This window comes from Chiloscyllium plagiosum, chromosome 3 (assembly GCF_004010195.1).
Source record: "Chiloscyllium plagiosum isolate BGI_BamShark_2017 chromosome 3, ASM401019v2, whole genome shotgun sequence".
Classification (NCBI taxonomy): domain Eukaryota; kingdom Metazoa; phylum Chordata; class Chondrichthyes; order Orectolobiformes; family Hemiscylliidae; genus Chiloscyllium; species Chiloscyllium plagiosum.
The window spans coordinates 50,261,034-50,284,032 of NC_057712.1; the positions used below are offsets into that span (position 1 = coordinate 50,261,034).

The 22,999-nt window shown below is 42.6% G+C and overlaps 1 protein-coding gene across 2 annotated transcripts in view; it reads left to right on the forward strand.

The window, feature by feature from the left end:
• Positions 1-22,999, forward strand: part of LOC122543221 (collagen alpha-1(XIX) chain) — a 412,403-nt gene that overhangs the window by 133,203 nt on the left and 256,201 nt on the right. For both annotated transcript variants that reach the window (XM_043681707.1, XM_043681699.1), the window contains exon 13: positions 16,542-16,565. In XM_043681707.1, coding sequence (XP_043537642.1) covers positions 16,542-16,565 — 24 coding nt within the window. The remainder of the gene's footprint in view (positions 1-16,541; positions 16,566-22,999) is intronic.

Consider the following 22,999-nt stretch of genomic DNA (forward strand, 5'->3'; position numbering starts at 1 on the left):
TAGAACCCTTTTCAAAGGCCTTACTGATATTCAGATAGACTACATCTACCACCCTGCCATCATCAACTTGCCTGGTCACTTCATCAAAGAACTCTAACAAATTTGTGAGGCATGATCTCCCATGCACAAAGCCATGCTGACTACTCCTAATCAAACACTGTCTTTCAGTGGGCGGCACGGTGGCACAGTGGTTAGCACTGCTGCCTCACAGCGCCAGAGACCCGGGTTCAATTCCCGCCTCAGGCGACTGACTGTGTGGAGTTTGCACGTTCTCCCCGTGTCTGCGTGGGTTTCCTCCGGGTGCTCCGGTTTCCTCCCACCATCCAAATATGTGCAGGGTCAGGTGAATTGGCCATACTAAATTGCCTGTAGTGTTAGGTAAGGGTAAATGTAGGGGTATGGGTGGGTTTCGCTTCGGCGGGTCGGTGTGGACTTGTTGGGCTGAAGGGCCTGTTCCCACACTGTAATCTAATCTAATCAAATGCCTATATATCCTATCCCTCTGAATATTCTCAAGTAACTTACCTACCACAGATGTTAGGCTTACTGTCTGATGTCTCCAGGATTTTCTTTGCAGTCCCTCTTGAATAAGGGTACAACATTCGCTACCCTCCAGTCTTCTGATTCCTCACCCGTGCCGAACATTGATACAAAAATATCAACCAGGCCACCCCCAATTTCTTCTCTAGCCTCTTGCAGTATTCTTGAATATATATTTGTTCAAATAAAATTAAAAAGGGGTGCCACACATTTTAATATCACTCTGATGCTCATGGGTTGCCATGCAGAATGTAGGACAAGCTTGCTGGGTTGATCACCCTGCCTTGAGGATGTGAATTCTCGCCCTCCTCCTACCCACCTTTGGTCCTGTGTGTGAAACCAGCTTTGAATTAGTCAATTAAGTTTCATTAACACAAAACAATATCTGCTTCAGGCATCATGCATTATCCATTTATTAGACCATCCCTGTCACTCCCCAAAAAAAGCTATTTTGATGACTGTTGCTGGGATTAAGGCAAAATTCTCTTATAACTGCAGGTCATGCATCTTATGGCAAACAAAACAGATATGTAAAGGGCTATGCCATTAAAATTATTAGTACAGGTAAGGTTCAAGAGCCCTTCCTTGCACAATGTTTTTTTAAGATTAGATTCCCTACAGTGTGGAAACAGGCCCTTCAGCCCACACTGACCCTCTGAATAGCAACCCAGCCCACTCTGACTAATGCACCTAACACTATGGGCAATTGAGCATGGCCAATTCATCTGACGTGCACATCTTTGGACTGTGGGAGGAAACGTACACAGACACAGGGAGGATGTGCAAACTCCACACAGACAGTCACCCAAGGCTGGAATTGAACCTGGGAACCCTGGTGATGTGAGGGTGTAGTGCTAACCACTGAGCCACTGTGCTGCCCTGTAACGAGTTGCATGTGTTAACAAGTTATATTGAAAATAGCATTGTTCATTTTGTCCACTTAAGTCCATCATACACACATGTATCAGTACAGCGAATCTGGTAGGAAGACTTAATAAAGGATCCATGTTTACCAACTTGTGTAGCGCTACGTCTAAATGTATGCCCTATTATATAACTTTTCTCATCCAAGAAAGTTGTATTTATGTCAAATTCTTCTCTCCTCTATCTTAATAAGGCCAGAAGCTCACTTATTTTAAGTTGGTATGGCTCCTTACAATGTGGGAAAGTATGGAAGTTATGCCCTTTGGTCAGAAGAATGGAGGTGTAGACTTTTTTCTAAATGGGAAAAAGCTTCAGATACCTGAAGCACAAAGGGACTGAGGAGTCCTAGTTCAGGACTCTCTTCTGGTTAACATGCAGGTTCAGTTAGTAGTTAGGAAGGTAAATGAAATGTTAACATTCATTTCAGAATGGCTAGAATGCAAGAGCAGCATTATAATACTGAGGGTGTATAAGGCTTTGGTCAAATGACATTTGGAATATTGTGGCAGTTGTGGGCCCCATATCTAAGAAAGGATGAGCTGGATTTGGAGAGGGTCCAGAAGAGGTTCATAAGAATAATCCTGGGAATGAAGAGCATATCCTATGAGGAATGTTTGAGGACTCTATGTCTGTTTCGATGGAGTTTAAAAGGATGAAGGGGGATCTCATTGAAACTTAGAGAATACTGACGGGCCTGAATAGAGTGGAGTGGCGAAGGTACTTCCACTGGTAGGAGAGACTAGGATCTGAGAGTAAAGCTTCAGAGTGAAGGGATGACCCTTTAGAACTGAGATGAGGAGGAATTGTTTACAGCTAGAGAGTGATGAAACTTCAGAACTCGTTGCCGCAAAAAGCTGTGGAGGCCAAGTCATTGAGTGTATTGAAAACATCAGTAGATATTTAGGTTCTTGATTAGTAAGGAGATTAAGGGTTATGTGGAGAAGGCATGAGCATGGGATTGAAAAATCCACCTCCCAAAGTGGAGTAGTCCCTCAGACTTGATGGGCCAAATGCTATAATTCTGGTCCTGGTACTTAATGATCGTTAAAATAGAACAAACAAACATTCATCTGGAATGTATTACCAACACAGTTTAAAATAGCATATCCAAATATTTCAATGATCAGAGCCATCTCTAGGGAAGAGAAATGGTCAGAAGGCACTAGAACAAGGCTGTTCCAGAAAAATGCAGAGATAAACTTGCTGTTTTAAAGTCTGGAATGGAAACATTAGTTGCAAGATAGTTATGAATAAGTTTGTATCATGCATTTCATGAGAAGTTGAGATGTTGAGTTCCATGAATGATTAGTTGTTGCACATATTTCCCATGATTTCTTTCACACTTGTATAGAGTGAGATTGACAATTATGGACCTCAGCCATGTAATGATTCTTCCTTTGGTCTGAAAATTCCAATTCAGGAAAAAGTGCACTAAGGGAGGACAAGCTAGTCCATTGATCCAGTTCTCAGCTCAGACTCTCTTATTTCTGGTCAATTTGTCTTTCTCGTGCCTTTTTTTTGATTATAAGTATAGGATGCTGGTGGTGTAGTGGTAAAGTCACTGGGTTAATAATGTACAAGTCCAAATTATCATGCCTTCAAATCTCACCACTGCAGCAGATGGAGGTTAAATTCAACTAATAAAAATAATCTGTTACTGAAATAATCTTAGTGATGGTGACCATTAAATGATCAACAAATCAACAAAAAGCCAGTCCTGCACATTCTTTCTTAGATACGGGGCCCAAAACTGCCACAATATTCCAAATGTCATTTGTCCATAGCCTTATACAGCCTCAGTAACATATTTCTGCTCTTGTATTCTAGCCTTCTTGAAATGAATACTCACATTTCATCTACCTTCCTAACTGCGAACTAAACCTGCATGTTAACCTTAACAGAATCCTGAACTAGAACTCCTCAGTCCCTTTGCGCTTCAGGCATCTGAAGCTTTTCCCCTTTGTGAAAATAGTCCAGCACCAAGTAAGGGTATCTCAGGCGGAAAGATGAGGTTAAATTGTGTTCGGGGTTGGGGGGCTGGGGGCTGGGGCTAGGAGAGAGGTAGTAATGGGTCCTGACTAAGAAACCAGTGTGACTTGAGGGAGCACCCATGGAGAGCAGGTCTTGAAGAATGGGCCTTATGTTGAAAAAAAGTAGAAAAGGAGGGGACCTTCCCCCTCCTCCCTCCCCCAGGCCTGAGCAGAATGGGTTTCAAATCTTCCTCCTCGCCCTATTCGTACATCCTTCCTGTCAACTTGAAAACTGAGTAGTAAATGTCTTTTTTATGTGGTCATCAATTGCTTACTTCAGGGCAACAGAGGCTGGGCCTGCACCTATCAGTCAACCCCTGGGCATGTCAGCCATGACCTGGAGCTATCTAACTCCATCTGTCTGTTAACATCTGATCTGTCAGTCAGCACTTATTAGCTGTCAGATCCAGATGTTGACTGGCTGATCCAGATGTTAATTGGCAGCTCCAGGTCTATACATTAGTAATCATTTTCTGCTTTTAACAGAAAGAGGATTCTCTTCAATATTGGGTTGAATTTCCAACTTCCTTCTCAGGGAATAGATAACTGTCTGAAAACAGCTCTGCATGCAGCTCCATTTATGCTGAAGCAGTGCATTCTACAACAGTGTTAGTTACAAGATCTCATGGATTGATTCACAGAATGGTACAAATGGGCCTTCAGCTCTCTGGTGTTCATGTAAAGATCTGCCTTACCCCTTTCGGGGTAACAACAGGTGAGAGATTCAACTGGCATACATTCCATAACTCAGTCCTGGTCATCTCTGTTATTCAATCTGTCCCCTGTTCACTCATGTACTTGTTTCAGTGAGGACTTTTCAAATATTCACTAATCTGGCTCCAAGTGTTTGTACTGGAGCTGTGTCTTTGGTCAGTTGCCAGAAGTTGTATTTTTTAATCACTGACTCAGCACATTTTTGGGATACCACAGTCATGCTTAAACAAGCTCAGGGGAAAGACAAATGCTGCCAAATCCCAGTAATTGCTTTCAAAGCAACTGTACACTGCTATATGATAGCTTTACAACGAATACTTCCTGGTATATTTCCCACTGAGTTGGTAAAGACATCCAGTGCTCGGAAAGATACGTGTGAGATCTTTGTATCGTTTGACAGGAATGTCCTATGGAGATGATTTTGCAAAGTCACGTTCCTGACACTGAACATTCCCCCATCTTCCTTTCCCCAATCTTCTCCTCCTCTTTCCTTTCTCCTTGTCACCCAACCCTTCTATCACTCTCGCACTCTCAAGTTAGAAGTAGGAGCAGAAATAAGCCTTTCAACCTATCAAGTCTGCTCTGCTATTCAATTAGATCGTGGCTAACCTCCACTTGCCTCCCTTTTCTTAGAACCTGTTATTTCCCTTTGTTCCTGACTAAAAGTCTGCCTATCTCAGTTTTGAATATACGTAACGGTCCAGTTTTGACAGCCCTTTGTAGTAAAAATATTCAGATTAACTACCCTCTGAGAAAAGAAATTCATCCCCATCGCTGGTTTAAATGCGCAGCACCTTATTCCGAGATTATGTCCATGGTCCTAGACTCTTCCACAAGGAGGAACAACATTTCTACATTATTTTGTCAAGTCCTCTAAACATATTTTAAGTTTCAAAATGGTGGCGTCACAATCTTCTAAATTCCAGTGAGTACGTGCCCAACCTCCTCAGCTTCTTAATGGAGGGATTCTGTGATAAGTAAGTCCCTTAGTAAAACCTGAGCTGAAAATGTGTTGCTGGAAAAGCGCAGCAGGTCAGGCAGCATCCAAGGAACAGGAGAATCGACGTTTCGGGCATAAGCCCTTCTTCAGGAATGAGGAAATTCCTGGAAAAGGGCTTATTCCCGAAACGTCGATTCTCCTGTTCCTTGGATGCTGCCTGACCTGCTGCGCTTTTCTGCGCTTTTCCAGCAAAACATTTTCAGCTCTGATCTCCAGCATCTGCAGCCCTCACTTTCTCCCCTTAGTAAAACCTCCTTACTTTTATACTCTGTTCCTTTTGAAATAAAGGGCACTCACAGCTCTGTTATGCATTCCTCCCTCTTCCTCTCTCCCTCTTTCTCTCCCTCTCTCCCTCTCTCTCGCTCTCTCCTTTCCTCCTTATCTCCTGTCTCTATTTTCCTCTGTTTATCTCCTTCCTCGTCTCCCCCTCCAAACCCTCACAGCTCCCTGTCTCTCTCATGCCCCATCTTCTATCATTATTTCTTTCTCCTCACTCCACCTACTGGGGAGGGCAATCTGGATTTGAGGTGTATGTCCACCATGGTATTTTTTCACTTTGGTAGATTTCCATCTATGTTTCTAATAAATATAATTGGGAGGCATCCTTGAGGGCATTGTCAACAAGTTGTATCCTGCAAAATATATAAATATAATTCCATATCCTGTCCGTATTGTTCTAAAGTACTACATTGTAATTGTCAATTTATTACATTTATGGTTTGGCCCACTGCGTTGATAATTGTTACACTCCCTGTCTGTGGCTCAGTTTGGTTATTTTCTTTATTTTGAGATGCAAGCCTTTGGTGTTCCAGTCCTATTCTAGATCATAGAATCATAAAATCCCTGAAGTGTGGAAAAAGACCATTTGGCCATCAAGTCCACACCAAAGATCATCCCACTGAAAACCACCCACTACCCTAACCCTGTAACCCTGCATTTCCCATGACTAATTTGCCTAGCCTGCACATCCCTGAATACTATGGGCAATTTAGCATGACTAATCACCTAACCTACACATATTTCTACTTCAGGAGGAAACGGAAGCACCCGGAGGAAACTCACAGGGAGATGGGGAGAATGTGCAAACTCCATACAGACAGTTGCCAGAGGCTAGAATTGAACCCAAGTCCCCAGCATTGTGAGGCAGTATAGTGCTAACTACTGAGGTACTATGTGACCCAGAGCACAGCACTCCAAGCTGACACTCCTCTGCTGTCTTTCAGATGACTCTCACAAACAAGTGTATAAGATTCTACTCCCGATCCTTGACCCCTCACCAAAGCTACTTTGAGGAAGAGCAGGGAGTAATTATCCCAAGTGTCCTGGCCAATAGATCTCATCCTTCAGTCAACATCAGCGAAACAGATGGGCCCAAATCTCCCAGCATTGTGAAAGGTTTCTGACTCAGATTCAATATGAGATGTCCCTTAGGACTCTGAGGAAGTTTGGACATCCAGGTTGTTACACTGGAAATTTAGTATTTGGGTTGAAAGTTTAACTCTTCCAGACTGATTCCCTGAACCCAATAACAGTAGGATCAAACAGCCAGAAACAAGGCTGTCTGCCTTATTACAGGAGCATTGAGTTAAATTGTGATTGAAGCAAAAGGCAATCGGTACTTTTTTTATCTGGCTGAGCTGAATCCCATCACAATGTACTGACTGTTCAGGTTAGGGTGTGAGGCAAACTCAACTTTGGTGAAAAACACACAGAGAATGCTGGAGATACTCAGCAGATCTAGCAGCATTGATGGAGAGAGAAATAGTGTTAACATTCTGAGTCTAGTATGACTCTTCAGTTCTTGGGTGAAGCACAGCTTTGGTTAAGGGATACACCATATTGCAGGTGAGTTGGGCCTGGGAGAGAGCTCTGTCAAAAGCCAAAATGGCTGTGGTGGGCTGATTGATGCCCTGTTGAGAAAATGTACATTTATATAATTCCGTTCACACCTCAGGACTATGCTAAGAAGTATGTTTGATGTAAAGTCATTGTTGTAATGTATGTGGCTAGTAAGCCTCGACATCTTCTTTGTGAAATACTAACCTATGATATGCAGTCAACCACTCAAAGAACAAAGAACAAAGAAAATTACAGCACAGGAACAGGCCCTTCGGCCCTCCAAGCCTGTTCCAATCCAGATCCTCTATCGAAACCCGTGGCCTATTTTCTAAAAATCTGTATCCCTCTGCTCTCTGCGCATTCATGTATCTGTCTTACATCTTAAATGACTCTATTGTTCCTGTCCCTACCATCTCTGCTGGCATATCTTCCCTAAACCTTTCCCCTCTCAATTTGAACTCGTGACCCCTAGTAATTGTGTTCCCCACTCTGGGAAAAAGCTTCTTGCTATCCACCCTGTCTACACCTCTCATGATTTTGTAGACCTCAATCAGGTCCCCCCCTCAACCTCTGTCTTTCCAATGAAAATAATCCTAATCTATTCAACCTCTCTGCATAGCTAGTGCCCTCCCTATCAGGCAACATCCTGGTAAACCTTCTGTGCAACCTCTCCAAAGCATCCACATCCTTTTGGTAATGTGGCGACCAGAACTGTATGCAGTGTTCCAAATGTGGCTGAACCAAAGTCCTATACAACTGTAACGTGACCTGCCAACTCTTGTACTCAATACCCTGTCCAAAGAAGGAAAGCATGCCGTATGCCTGCTTGACCACTTTGCTGACCTGTGTTGCCACCTTCAGGGAACAATGGACCTGAACACCCAGATCTCTCTGTACTTGAATTTTCCCCAGGACCTTTTCATTTACTGTATAGTTCGCTCTTGAATTTGATCTTCCAAAATCCATCACGTCGCATTTCCCCAGATTGAACTCAATCTGCCATTTCTCTGCCCATCTCTCTAATTTATCGATATTCTGCTGTGTTCTGTGATAGTCCACTTCACTATCTGCTACTCCGCCAATCTTGGTGTCATCTGCAAACTTGCTAATCAGGCAACCGACACCTTTTCCTCCAAATCATTTATATATACCACAAGCAACAGTGGTCCCAGCACAGATCCCTGTGGAACACCACTGGTCACAGGTCTCCATTTTGAGAAACTCCCTTCCACTATTACTCTCTGTCCCCTGTTGCCCAGCCAGTTCTCTATCCATCTAGCTAGAACACCCTAGACCCTCTGCAACTTCAACTTCTCCATCAGCCTCCATTGGGAAACCTTATCAAATTCCTTACTAAAGTCCATATATATGACATCTACAGCCCTTCCCCCATCAATCAACTTTGTCACTTCCTCAAATAATTCTATTAGGTTTGTAAGACATGACCTTCCCCGCACAAAACCATGCTGCCCATTACTGATAAGCCCATTTTCTTCCAACTTAGATATCATCAGCTCTTTAAACCTTTACCAGCTAATCCTACAGCTTTTGACAATGGCTGACCAGACAGTGAGTAATGCCCAGTGGGTTGTACCAGCACAACCAGTAGACCTAAGTGTTAGCTGAATCCCACAAGGTTGCTGTTGATGTTGAGGACTATAACTTTATGATTATGATTTAGATCCTTTAATTTCACGTCCTTGTCCCAGAGCTGATCAACAACTCACAATCAGGGGTGAGGTGGGGGTGATATCTGCAGTAAGCAGACACAAGAGGTTTCCTTCTTTCTTTATCCATTAGTGAGAGGGATAGAAACCAACTACATCAGAAGAAGTGGCCCAATGCACTCTGTTCCATCCCTCTCTCCCCATCATCCCTTCTGGTTCCACATGTCCGCCTAGCCAGCCTTTTTACCATTCACCCACCTTCCATGATCCTTTATAGACTCCATGGTAAGTTAGTGCTTACTCATGCCAACCCATTCCCCTCCACACAACCCTTTTTCGTTATGTTAATAATGCCAAATCATCCAGTGTCCACCATGTCACCATGTTCACATTAAAAATGTTCTTAACTGTCATTGATGAATTTAGTACTTCAAAAAAGTATACCATTATTAATAAAAAGCCCGCACATTGTAGTCAGTGTTCTTTATGCCCTTATCAAAATATGCACTGGAATCCACAGTCTGACTTCAAAGGGACTGTAAACATTTGGAACTGTCGATCAAACTATGTACTGAGAGGCACCTCACTGTGAAAATGAAAGATTGTGAAATTAGTTATGTATCCTGGAATGAAAGCCCTTAAACTAAGGTCAACCTAGAATGAAAAATAAAATACCTTTTATCATTTCAGACTTTAGATTAGATTCCCTACAATGTAGAAACAGGCCTTTCAGCCCAACCAGTCCACACTGACCCTCCGAAGAGTAACCCATCCAGACTCATTTCCCTCTGACTAATGTTAATACTATGGGCAATTTAGCATGCCCAATTCACCTGACCTCCACATCTTTGGACTGTGGGAGTAAACCAGAGCACCTGGAGGAAACCCATGCAGACACAGGGAGAATGTGCAAACTCCTCACAGACAGTCGCCCGAGGCTGGAACCAAACCTGGGACCTTGGTGCTGTGAGGCTGCAGTGCTAACCACTGAATATTCTTCAAATATTTAAGGAGCAGGAATTTTAAATGTCTCTACAGGGGCTTTTGACAGATCTGTTGACAGTTCCAGTGAGCTTAAGGATATCTTGTACACATTGATATCTATTTTTTAACAATCTCAATGGAGACTTTAACATATGGAGCTATGTTAATTATGGACGTGCAAATTGGAAGCTGCTCCCCAACTTCTTCCTGTGATAATGGTAAATGCTGAGTGTAGGGGTGAGACCTCGAGATCCAGGCCTCTGAAGCCATTTTTCTAATGATAGAGAAGCCATCCATGTTTACAAAAATTCAAGCTTTAACTCATTTAATTTTTTTTTTACCATCTACTAACCTTCAGCTCCACAGATGTTTGGATAAATACTAGCATTTATCATATGCTACTGAAGGCCATGCAAAACTATTAACCGAAATTTTGAAGCCTAAACCTGACTTCACCTAACTTCTTGCTTTAACTCAACTTGTTTTTAATTTGTTCATGGGATGTGGGCATCACTGGTTGGCCCAGCATTTATGACAGATCCCAAGTTGTGTTTGAGAAGGTGTTAGTGAGCTTTCTTCTTGAATCGCTGCCATTCTTGTCGTGTAGGAAGACCAACTGTGCTGTTAGGGAGCGAGTTTTGTTTGTTATGATTCTTGGAACTGCCCTTTTTATTGCGATATTTTAAGAGAACATGGACAAAGTTGTACCTATGTCATTGAGAAACCAAGGTGTAAAGCAATATGTGGCTAGCTGTAAACTTTTGTAGCTGGAGTTGCTATGAGTAGCAATGGTTGATGAATCCCTAAAGCAGATGTGTTTGTTCAGTTGTCCTGTGAGGCGTACAGCATATATGTTAACTTCAGTTTCTAAGTAATTTTAATCTACTGGTAGTTTACCAGTCCTGTATCTGAGATTGGTGAGTTTGCAAAAAAAAAGGCATTAAAAACACCACTCATTAAGGTAAAACAAAGAACTGCAGATGCTGGAAATCAGAAACAAAAATAGAAATTTCTGGAGTAACTCAACAGGTGTGGCAGTATCTGTGGCAATTGTAATGGATGAAGGATTACTAGACCCAAAATGTTGACTCTGCTATCTCTCCACAGATTCTGCTAGACTTGCTGAGTTTTCCAAGCAATTTCTAATTATGTACCATACATTGAGGACCTTGGTCCTTAGGGTGAAAGAGGGCTGTTTTTCGTCATTGCCATATCTTTGCCAGGATGTGTAGTGAGAGTTCTGTTCCTCCCAAGTGGAGTTTCATACCACACTGGAGTCTTTTAGTTCAGTTGCTGGATGATCAGCGTCATGGATTCAATTCCCGTATTAACTGAGATTAACAAAAGAACAAAGAACGAAAGAGAAGGATGACACAGGAACAGGCCCTTTAGTCTGCCAAGCCTGTGCCAATCATCGCATCCTAACTAAACTAAAAAACAAACCATCTGCTCTTACTTGATCCGTATCCCTCTATTCCCTCTCTACTCATGTAACCATCCAGATGCCTCTTAAATGTCATCAATGTACTTGCTTCCATCACCTCTTCTAGCAATGCGTTCCAGGCTCCTACCACTCTCCGCATGAAAACCTTCCCTTGCACATCTCCCTTAAACTTTCCCCCTCTCACTTTGAATGTCTGCCCTCTTGTAATTGAAACTTCAACCCTAGGAAAAAACCTGACTATCTACGCTATTTATGCCTCTCATAATTTTGTAGACCTCAATCAGCTCTCCTCTCAGCTGCTGTCTTTCCTAGTCTTTTTAACATTTCCTCATAGACAATGCCTTTGAGACCAGGCAACATCCCGGTGAACCTTCTCTGTACTCTCTCCAAAGCTTCCATGTCATTGTGGTAGTGTGGTATCCAAAACAGCACACAATACTCCAAATGCAGCCTAACAAGGATTTTACATAGTTGCACGTTATGTGAACTGTTGTGCTCTATGCTTTCTTAATCACCTTGGCCACCTGCGTTGCCACTTTTAGGGAACTGTGGGCCTGCACGCCCAGGTCCATCTGTATGTTAATGTTCCTAAGGGTTCTGCTATTTACAGTATAATTTACACCTAAATTTGATCCTCCAAAATGCGTCACTTCACAGTTGTCTGGATTAAACTCCATCTGTCATTCTGTGCCCATCGACAATCTATCAATATCCTGTTGTATCCTTTAACTGTAAGCAACTCCACCAATCTTCACATCATTTTTAAACTTACTAATCAGACCACCAACAATTTTCTTCAAGAGCATTTATATATCCTACAAGCAGCAGAGGACCTAAGACTGCTCCCTATGGAACACCACTGCTTATCGGTTTCTGAAAAGCATCCTTCTATCACTACCCTCTGTCTTCTATGACCACGCCAGTTTTGAATCCATCTAGCCAGCTTACCCCAAACCTCATATGATTTTAGTTTTTGTGCCATGCGGAACTTCATCAAATGCCTTACTAAACTCTATATGAACTATATCCACAGCCCTTTCCTCATCAGTTATCTTTGTCATTTCTTCAAAAGATTCAGACAGGTTGGAAAGATATGAACTTCCCAATACAAAATCATTCTGCCTGTCATTAGCTAGTCCATTTTCTTCCAAGTGTGCATATATCTTGTCCCTCAGAATCTTCTTCAAGAGCTTCCACCACAGACATCAGGCTCACTGGCGTATAATTTCATCAGTTATCCCTGCTTCCTGTCTTAAACAAGGGAAAATCATTGGTTAATCTCCAGTCCTCTGGAACCTCACCTGTGGTCAAAAAGGATGTGAAGATATCTGCTAATACCTCAGCTATTTCTCCACTTGCCTCGCATAGTAACCTAAGATAAATCCCATCTGGCCTTGGGACTTGTCTACCTTAATACAATTTAGTATACCCAAAACTTCCTCCTCCAATGTACTGACATTCTCCAGAGTATACACACACTCAGCTCTGACCTCAACATCAGTCATTTTCTTCTAGAACGTAGAGCATAGGACATAACACGCAGTACAGGCCCTTTGGCCCTTGATGTTGTGCCGATCTGTGGAACAAACCTGAAGCCCATCTATCCTACACTATTTCATTTTCATCCTTATGTCTATCCATTGACCATTTAAATGCCCTTAAAGTTGGCGAGTCTACTATTGTTGCAGGCAGTGCGTTCCACATCCCTACTACTCTCTAAATAAAGAAACTACTTCTGATATCTGTCCTATATCTATCACCCCTCAATTTAAAGCTATGTCCCCTCGTGCTAGCTATCACCATCTGAGGAAAAAGGCTCTCACTGTCCACCATATCTAACCCTCGGATTATCTTGTATGTCTGAATTAAGTCACCTCTCAACCTTCTTCTCTCTAACAAAAGCAGTTTCAAGTCCCTCAGCCTTTCCTCATAAGACCTTCCCTTCATCCCAGGCAACATCCTAGTAAATCACCACTGAATCCCCTCCAAAGCTTCCACATCCTTTCTATAATGCGGTGACCAGTACTGTACGCAATATTCCAAGTGCGGTCGCACCAGAGTTTTGTAAAGCTGCAGCATGACCTTGTGGCTCCAAAACTCAATCTCTCTACCAATAAAAGCTAACACACCATATGCCTTTTTAACAACCCTATCAACCTGGGTGGTAACTTTCAGTGATCTGTGTACACGGACACTGAGATCTCTCTGCTCATCTACACTACCAAGAATCTTACCATTAGCCCAGTACTCTTTATTCCTGTTGCACCTTCCAAAGTGAGTCACCTCACACTTTTCCGCATTAAACTCCATTTGCCATCTCTCAGCACAGCTCTGCAGCTTATCCATGTGCGTCTGTAAACTACAACATCCATTAGCACTGTCCACAACTCCACCGACCTTAGTGTCAACCGTAAATTTTCTAACACATCCTTCTACACCCTCATCTAGGTCATTTATAAAATTGACAAACAGCAGTAGCCCCAAAACAGATCCTTGCAGTACACCACTAGTAACTGAACTCGAGGATGAGCATTTCCCATCAACCACCACCCTCTGTCTTCTTTCAGCTAGCCAATTTCTGATCCAAACTGCTAAATCACCCTCAATCCCATGCCTCCATATTTTGTGCAATAGCCTACCATGGGAGACCTTGTCAAACACGTTACTGAAATCCATATACACCACATCAACCACTTTACCCTCATCCACCTGTTTGGTCACCTTCTCAAAGAACTCAATAAGGTTTGTGAGGCACGACCTACCCTTCACAAAACCGTGTTGACTATCCTTAATCAATGTATTCCTTTCTAGATGATCTCAGTATTTTCCTCGACAACATTGTCTTTTTCCAGTGTGAATACTGACAGAAAAAATTCAGTTAGCACTTCTCCTATCTCCTCAGACTCCACGCAGAACCTTCAACTAATATCCTTGATTGGCGTTAATCTTTCTCTAGTCATTCTTTTATTCCTTATATACCTAGAAAAAACTTTCCGGTTTTCCTTGATCCTATCCGCCAAGAACTTCTCATGTTCCCTCTTAGCTCTTCTTAGCTCTGTCTTTAGGTCTTTCCTGGCTAACTGGCTAACTCAAGCACCCTAACTGAGTCTTCATGTCTCATCCTATCATAAGCTTTCTTCTTCCTCTTGATAAGAGATTCAACTTCTTTAGTAAACCATGGCTCCCTCGCTCAACCACTTCATCCCTGCCTGACAGGTACATACTTATCAAGGACACGCAGTAACTGTTCCTTGAATAAGCTCCACATTTCAATTATGCCCATCCCCTGCAGTTCCATTCCCCATCCTATGCATCCTAAATCTTACCTAATTGCATTGTAATTGCCTTTACCCCAGCAATAACCCTTGCCCTGCATAATATACCTATCCCTTTCCATTGCTAAAGTAAACATAACTGAATTGTGGTCACTATCACCAAAGTGCTCACCTACCTCCAAATCTAACACCTGGCCAGGTTCATTACCTAGTACCAAATCCAATGAAGCCTCGCCCCTTTGTTGGCTTGTCTACATACTATGTCAGCAAACCCTCCTGTACACATTGGATTAAAAACTGACTCATCTAAAGTACTTGAGTTATAGTATTTCCACTCAATATTTGGAATGTTAAAGTCCCCCCATAACAACTACCCTGTTACGCTCACTCCTATCCAGAATTATCTTTGCTATCCTTTCTCTACATTCCTGGAATTATTCAGAGCCCTAAACTCTGAGGAGTAAACTCCCAACAAGGTGACCTCTCCTTGTCTGTTTCTAACCTCAGCCCATACTACCTCAGTAGATGAGTTCTCATACGTCCTTTCTGTTACCATAATACTGTCCTTCATGAAAAATGCCACACCCCCACCTTGATTACCATCTTCTCTGTACTTACTGAACAATCTAAATCCTGGAACCTGCAACAACCATTCCTGTCCCTGCTGTATCCATGTCTCCAAAATGGCCACAACATTGAAGTCCCAGGTACAAACCCATGCTGCAAGTTCACCTACCTTATTCCAGATGTTCTTGGCATTGAAGTAGACACATTTCAAACCATCTTCCTGCTTGCCGGTGAACTCTTGCGACCTTGAAACCATATTTCTGATCTCACTACTCTCAACTCCTAGACACTGGAACTACAATGTAAGTTCCCATCCCCCTGCTGAGTTAGTTTAGACCCTCCCGAATGGCATTAGCATATTTCCCTCCCAGGATATTGGTACCCCTTTGGTTCAGGTGTAGACCATCCTCTTTGTAGAGGTCCCACGTACCCTGAATGAGCCCCAATTATCCAGGTATCTAAAATCCTCCCTCCTGCACCATCCCTGTAGCCTCATGTTTAATTCCTCTGTCCCTATTCCTCGCCTCACTAGCACATAGTACAGGCAACAAACCAGAGATATCAACTCTATTCTAGCACTAAGTTTTCATCCTAGCTCTCTGAATTTCTGCCTTAAATTACCATCTTTTTTTCTACTTTTGTTTGGTGAACGCTAGTATAAAGTATTCATTAAAGATCTCTCCCACTTCCTGTGGCTCCATGCATAACTTCCCTCCTTTGTCCTTGAGTGGAACTACTCTTACCCTTGCAACCCTCTTTCTTCTGATATATGTGTAAAAAGCTTTGGAATTTTACTTGACCCTGTCTGCTAAAGACATTTCATGGCTCCTTTTCACCTTCCTAATTCTGTGTTTGAGCTCCTTCCCAATTTCTCTACACTCCTCAAGGGTTTCATCAGTTTGTAGCTGCCTTGACCTGTTGTATACTTCCTTTTTCCTTTTGACTAAACTTACAATTTCCCTTATCATCCATGGTTCCTGAATCCTGCCATTCTTATCCTTCAGTTTCGCAGAGGCATGCATGTCCTGCACTTTAATCAACTGGTCTTTAAAACCTTTTCACATGCTAGATGTAGATTTGCCCTCAGATAACTGCTCTCAAACCCCATTCTCCAGTTACAATCTAATTGCCTCCAGAGTTACAGCTGCATATACACTTATACCTAGAATATGAATGCTCCTATTCCACATTTTCCATAGTTTATGTGCCTGCAAGTGATACAAAAAGATCCTAAGGTACTAGATAAAATCCGAGGAAAAAAAAATTAATGAATTAATGCCTGCTGTGCAGAGTTTCAGACAAAGGAAATATGTATGCGAGTTTAACCTGTGGTATATGGAACTTTTCTTTACAGTTGAAGAATTGTAAGTCATGCAAGATGTCTCTGTCCAAAGCTGAATTCCTTTTAGCTTGTATCAGTCACCCAAGTACTCTTTACAGTCTACACAAATGGCAACAATCAATCTCTGGCATGTTCTCAGTGTGATTACAGCTAAACATGAATGATTAGCACCGTGGGTACCTCACATTTAATTAGCTCCTTTTTATCTTTTACAGATCAAGGGACTGAAAGGAGAACCAGTAAGTACTATATTTTGTTACACAAGTTATGTACTACTCACCAAGTAATCAGCTGAACAGTGAGAAGCAGCATGAGGTCAGGGTCAATCCCTGTTCTGAGCCAATGATGCTGATCTTAGAGGGGCAATAACATTGGCCTCAGCATCCCATAGCTTGGTGGAAGGAGAAATGTAGGATTTGAGTCCATGCCAGTTGTTACCTTCTGAAACAGGGAGAGGCCTCATTCATCTTGAGTTGCTGCTGTGCCTCAGGTCCCTGAGGAAGTTCTGACAGTGTACATCCATGGTAGATACTGGGGGGAGAGGGGAGGGTATTTCTGGTTACCAGTTTTACCCAGTCCAATTGCTCCATGATTCAGTATGGCAGTGGGATGTGGTAGCCAATGCCCTCTGGCCAGGAAGATGTGGATTATTTGCCCTTGGCTGATTTTTCATGCCTAAGTCCCATAAGTAAATTTTAAAAATATATAAAGGCAGACTGTACAAGTGCAAAGAAGCTCATGCCAGGTCTTTATGAGCCACTGATCAGAAGCCAGCTGGAGTCATTGTGATTAATTCTGGACACCATACTTTAGAAGAGGGTTTCTATTTTGGAGACACAATGAGATGAGTAACAGAACTGTAGCATGGATTGATGACTTCCATTTTTGAAAAATGCGAGGTCGGTTCCTTAGAATAGAAATGATGAAGGGCACATTTAATGAAAGTGTTTAAAATTATGAAAGATTTTAACAAGAATGAATAAGGGCGAAACCATTTTCAGTCACACAGATGTTGGTAACCAAAACATAAGAACTAAGAGCAAGAGTGGGCAATTCAATCCCTCAAACCTGCTCTGCCATTCAATATGATCATGGCTGATCTCACCTTGGCATAACTCCACTTTTTTGCCCATTCACCATAGTCCTTTAACCCATTACTAATTTAAAAAAATCTCTATCTCCTTCCCTGGGGTTTGAATTCCATAATCCTCTGGAGTAAAGAATTCCAAAGATGGGAAGAAACATTTCCCCTTGGTAGAGGGGTCAATGACTAGAGGGTGTAGATTTAAGTGAAAAAGGAGAAGGTTTAGAGGGGATGTGAAGAAAATGTTTTTCACCTAGACGCGGGAATCTAGAACTCACTGCCTCTAAATGTAGTAGAAACAGAAATTCTCAAGAAATTATAGAAGTGTTTAGATGTACACTTGTGATGCCAAAGCTTGCAAGGCCAAGTGCTGCGAAAATAGGACCAGAGTAGTTAAGTGATTGTTTCTGATCAACATGGACACAATGGGCTGAAGGGCCTTCTTCTATCCTGTAGAGCCCTATGACCTTAATAGTGCACAAAAATGGTGTTGAGAAAGATGACCAGCCATGATCTAGTTAAATAGAGGCAGAGGCTCAAGGGGTTGAATGGCCTTCTCTTGCTCCTAGTTTCCTGTGTTCAAGGTTCAACTCCAGAATTACTTGAATGTTTAAAAATTGAATAATCTTGAAGGCTGAGGGAAGTGGAAGTAAGGCCACTGCTTAGACAGTGAGTGAATGAGGAAAAACTGTATTGACATAGTGTCACTGAATATGTCAAAACCTGAGGGAAACAACTGAGTGCCAGCACTCAGAGAGGAAACAGGGAAGATTGAACATGAGAAGTTATTGAGTCTGAAGTCAAGGCATGCAAAATATATCTTCAGCTGGTTACTGAGAGAGTGCTAAAAACACTCTGAGTAACTCATGCATTCACAATCTGACACATAACAGAATTTAACCATTCATGCCAGCAATATTCTCACAACTACATTAAAGACATAGCCAGACACTTGGCAAGCTTGGTGCAATGCAAAATGAATGCCATTGACTCAAAGCCAACTAATCCCTCCCACCCTCATTCATCTTCAGAACCAGTTGCTCCACTGTTGTGAAGCATAACACTCCAGATACGATTGTGTACTCAAGATGCAATAATTATATTTACATTAATAATTAATCATAAGTCCATTTAAACAAAAACCTGACCCAGTTTCTTTTTATTCCTTGCTGACTAATCCATACCAGGGCATTAATATTATAGAATACATTACAGCATGTATGGGCTATTCTACCCAAATGGTTTCTGTGCTCCCACACGTCTTGTCCCAACACTTTTGATCTCATGCTTATAACAGGAAGAGACCATTCAGCCTGTTGAGCTTGCTTCACCATTCAATACATCATAGCTGATCTTGAGTTTTAATTCCTCTTTTCCACTATTTTTATATTTATTTGTGAGATGTGGATATCACTGGCTGGTCAACATGTACTGCCAGTCCCTACTGACACTTTACAAGGTGATGGTGAGAATCCTTCTTGAACTGCTGCAGGCCATACGCAATATATTGCCAAGTCAGGGTGATGAGTGGCTTGTAGGGGAACTGGAAGATGCTCCTATGTTTCTGCTGCCCTTGTTCTTCTAAATGCAAGTTGTTATGGGTTTCAAAGATGCTGTCTGAGGACCTTTAATAAATTCCTGCAGGGCATCTAAAATTGGGGGCATAGTGGACAGTGAAGAAAGTTATCTAAGAATACAAAGAACTCTTGATCAATTCAGTCAATGGGCTGAGGAGTGACAGATGCAGTTTAATTTGGATAAATGTGAGTTATTGCATTTTGGTAAAACAAACGAGGGGAGGACTTACGTAGTTATTCGTAGGGCCTTGCGTAGTGTTGTAGAACAGAGAGACTTAGAGGTTCAGATACATAATTCTTCGAAATTTGTGTCACATGTAGACAGAATGGTTAAGAAGGCATTTAGCATGCTTGCCTTCATTGGTCGGATCTTTGAACAGAGGTAGTTCTGGGATAACGCATGCTTTGGCAGGGCGATTTGGTTATAACATTGCTGAAGCATTAGGTAATGGTATTTTGTAGAATGCTTACCTCTATTAGCAACAGCACGATTCCAACAAGGATCGGTTTGTGCGCTTTGTTCTACGCATGCACCAATGTCTGCACCACTCTGCGCATCCACTAATGTCCATGCCATTCTGCACATACACTAATGTCCATGCCATTCTGCACATACATTAATGTCAATGCAATTCTGTGCATACACTAAAGTCCATTACATTCTGTGCATACATTAATGTCCATGCCATTCTGCGCATTCACTAAGGTTCAAGCCATTCTGCGCATATATTAATGTCTATGCCATTCTGCGCATCCACTAATGTCCATGCCATTCTGCACATACAGTAATGTCCATGCCATTCTACACATCCACTAATGTCCAAGCCATTCTGCGCATCCACTAATGTCTATGCCATTCTGCGCACCCACTAATGTCTATGCCATTCTGCGCATGCACTAATGTTCATGCCATTCTGCACATACATTGATGTCTATGCCATTCTGCACATGCACTAATGCCTATGCCATTCTGCGCGCACACTCATGTCTATGCCATTCAGCATATGCACTAATGTTTATGCCATTCTGCACATGCGCTAATGTCCATGCCATTATGCACATGTGCTAATGTCTATGCCATTCTGCACATGCGCTAATGTCCATGCCATTCTGCACATACGTTAAAGTCTATACCATTCTGCGCACGTTCTCATGTCCATGCCATTCTGTGCATGCACTAATGTCTATGCCATTCTGCGCGCACACTCTTGTCCATGCCACTCAGCGCATACACTCATGTCTATGCCACTCTGCACATGCACTAATGTTTATGCCATTCTGCACATGCGCTAATGTCTATGCCATTCTGTGCATGCACTAACGTCCATGCCATTCTGCGCATGCACTAATGTCTATGCCATTCTGCTCATTCACTTATATCCATTCAATTCTGCGCATGCACTAATGTCTCTGCCATTCTGCTCATACATTAATGTCTATGCCATTCTGCGCATCCACTCATGTCCATGCCATTCTGCGCATATACTAATGTCCATGCCATTCTGCATAGACATTAACGTCCATGCCATTCTGCGCATGCACTAATGTCTATGCCATTCTGCTCTTTCACTTATATCCATTCAATTCTGCGCATGCACTAATGTCTCTGCCATTCTGCGCATACATTAATGTCTATGTCATTCTGCGCATCCACTCATGTCCATGCCATTCTGCGCATATACTAATGTCTCTGCCATTCTGCACAGACATTAATGTCTATGCCATTCTGCGCATCCACTCATGTCCATGCCATTCTGCGCATGTACTAATGTCCATGCCATTCTGCACAGACATTAACGTCCATGCCATTCTGCGCATGCACTAATGTCTATGCCATTCTGCTCATTCACTTATATCCATTCAATTCTGCGCATGCACTAATGTCTCTGCCATTCTGCGCATACATTAATGTCTATGCCATTCTGCGCATCCACTCGTGTCCATGCCATTCTGCGCATATACTAATGTCCATGCCATTCTGCACAGACATTAATGTCTATGCCATTCTGCGCATCCACTCATGTCCATGCCATTCTGCGCATATACTAATGTCCATGCCATTCTGCACAGACATTAATGTCTATGCCATTCTGCGCATCCACTCATGTCCATGCCATTCTGCGCATATACTAATGTCCATGCCATTCTGCACAGACATTAATGTCTATGCCATTCTGCACAGACATTAATGTCTATGCCATTCTGCGCATGCACTAATGTCCATGCCATTCTGCACATACGTTAAAGTCTATGCCATTCTGCACATGTGCTAATGTCTATGCCATTTGCACATGCGCTAATGTCCATGCCATTCTGCGCACACACTCATGTCCATGCCACTCTACGCATACACTCATGTCTATGCCGTTCTGCACATGCACTAATGTTTATGCCATTTGCACATGCGCTAATGTCCATGCCATTCTGCACATGTGCTAATGTCTATGCCATTCTGCACATGCGCTAATGTCCATGCCATTCTGCACATACGTTAAAGTCTATGCCATTCTGCGCACGTTCTCATGTCCATGCCATTCTGCGCATGCACTAATGTCTATGCCATTCTGCGCGCACACTCATGTCCACGCCACTCAGCGCATACACTCATGTCTATACCACTCTGCACATGCATTAATGTTTATGCTATTCTGCACATGCGCTAATGTCCATGCCATTCTGTGCATGCACTAACGTCCATGCCATTCTGCGCATGCACCAATGTCTCTGCCATTCTGCTCATACATTAATGTCTATGCCATTCTGCGCATCCACTCATGTCCATGCCATTCTGCGCATATACTAATGTCCATGCCATTCTGCACATACATTAATGTCCATGCCATTCTGCGCATGCACTAATGTTTATGCCATTCTGCACATGCACTAATGTCCCTGCCATTCTGTGCATACACTCATGACCATGCCATTCTGCGCATGCACTAATGTCTATGCCATTCTGCACATACATTAATATCTATGCCATTCTGCGCATGCACTAATGTTCATGCCATTCTGCACATACATTGATGTGTATGCCATTCTGCACATACATTAATGTCTATGCCATTGTGCGTGCACACGCATGTCCATGCCACTCTGCGCATACACTCATATCTAAGCCATTCTGCACATGTACTAATGTTTATGCCATTCTGCACATGCGCTAATGTCCATGCCATTCTGCACATGTGCTAATGTCCATGCCATTCTGCACATACATTAATGTCTAATGCCATTCTACACATACATTCATGTCCATTCTGCACATGCGCTAATGTCTATGCCATTCTGCACATGCGCTAATATCCATGCCATTCTGCACATACGTTAAAGTCTATGCCATTCTGCGCACGTTCTCATGTCCATGCCATTCTGCGCATGCACTAATGTCTATGCCAATCTGCGCGCACACTCATGTCCATGCCACTCTGCGCTTACATTCATATCTATGCCACTCTGCACATGCACTAATGTTTATGCCATTCTGCACATGCGCTAATGTCCATGCCATTCTGCACATGTGCTAATGTCTATGCCATTCTGCCCATGTGTTAATGTCCATGCCATTCTGCACATACATTAATGTCTATGCCATTCTACACATACACTCATGTCCATTCTGCACATGCGCTAATGTCTATGCCATTCTGCACATGCGCTAATGTCCATGCCATTCTGCACATGTGTTAATGTCCATGCCATTCTGCACATACATTAATGTCTATGCCATTCTACACATACACTCATGTCCATTCTGCACATGTGCTAATGTCTATGCCATTCTGCACATGCGCTAATGTCCATGCCATTCTGCACATACGTTAAAGTCTATGCCATGCTGCACATGCACTAATGTCCATGCCATTCTGTGCATACATTAATGTCCATGCCATTCTGCGTTTGTGCAATTTCAACTCTCGACAGCGCACATGTTAAAGTATATGCCATTCTGCGCACGTACCCATGTCCATGCAATTCTGCACATGTGCTAATGTCTATGCCACTCTGCGCA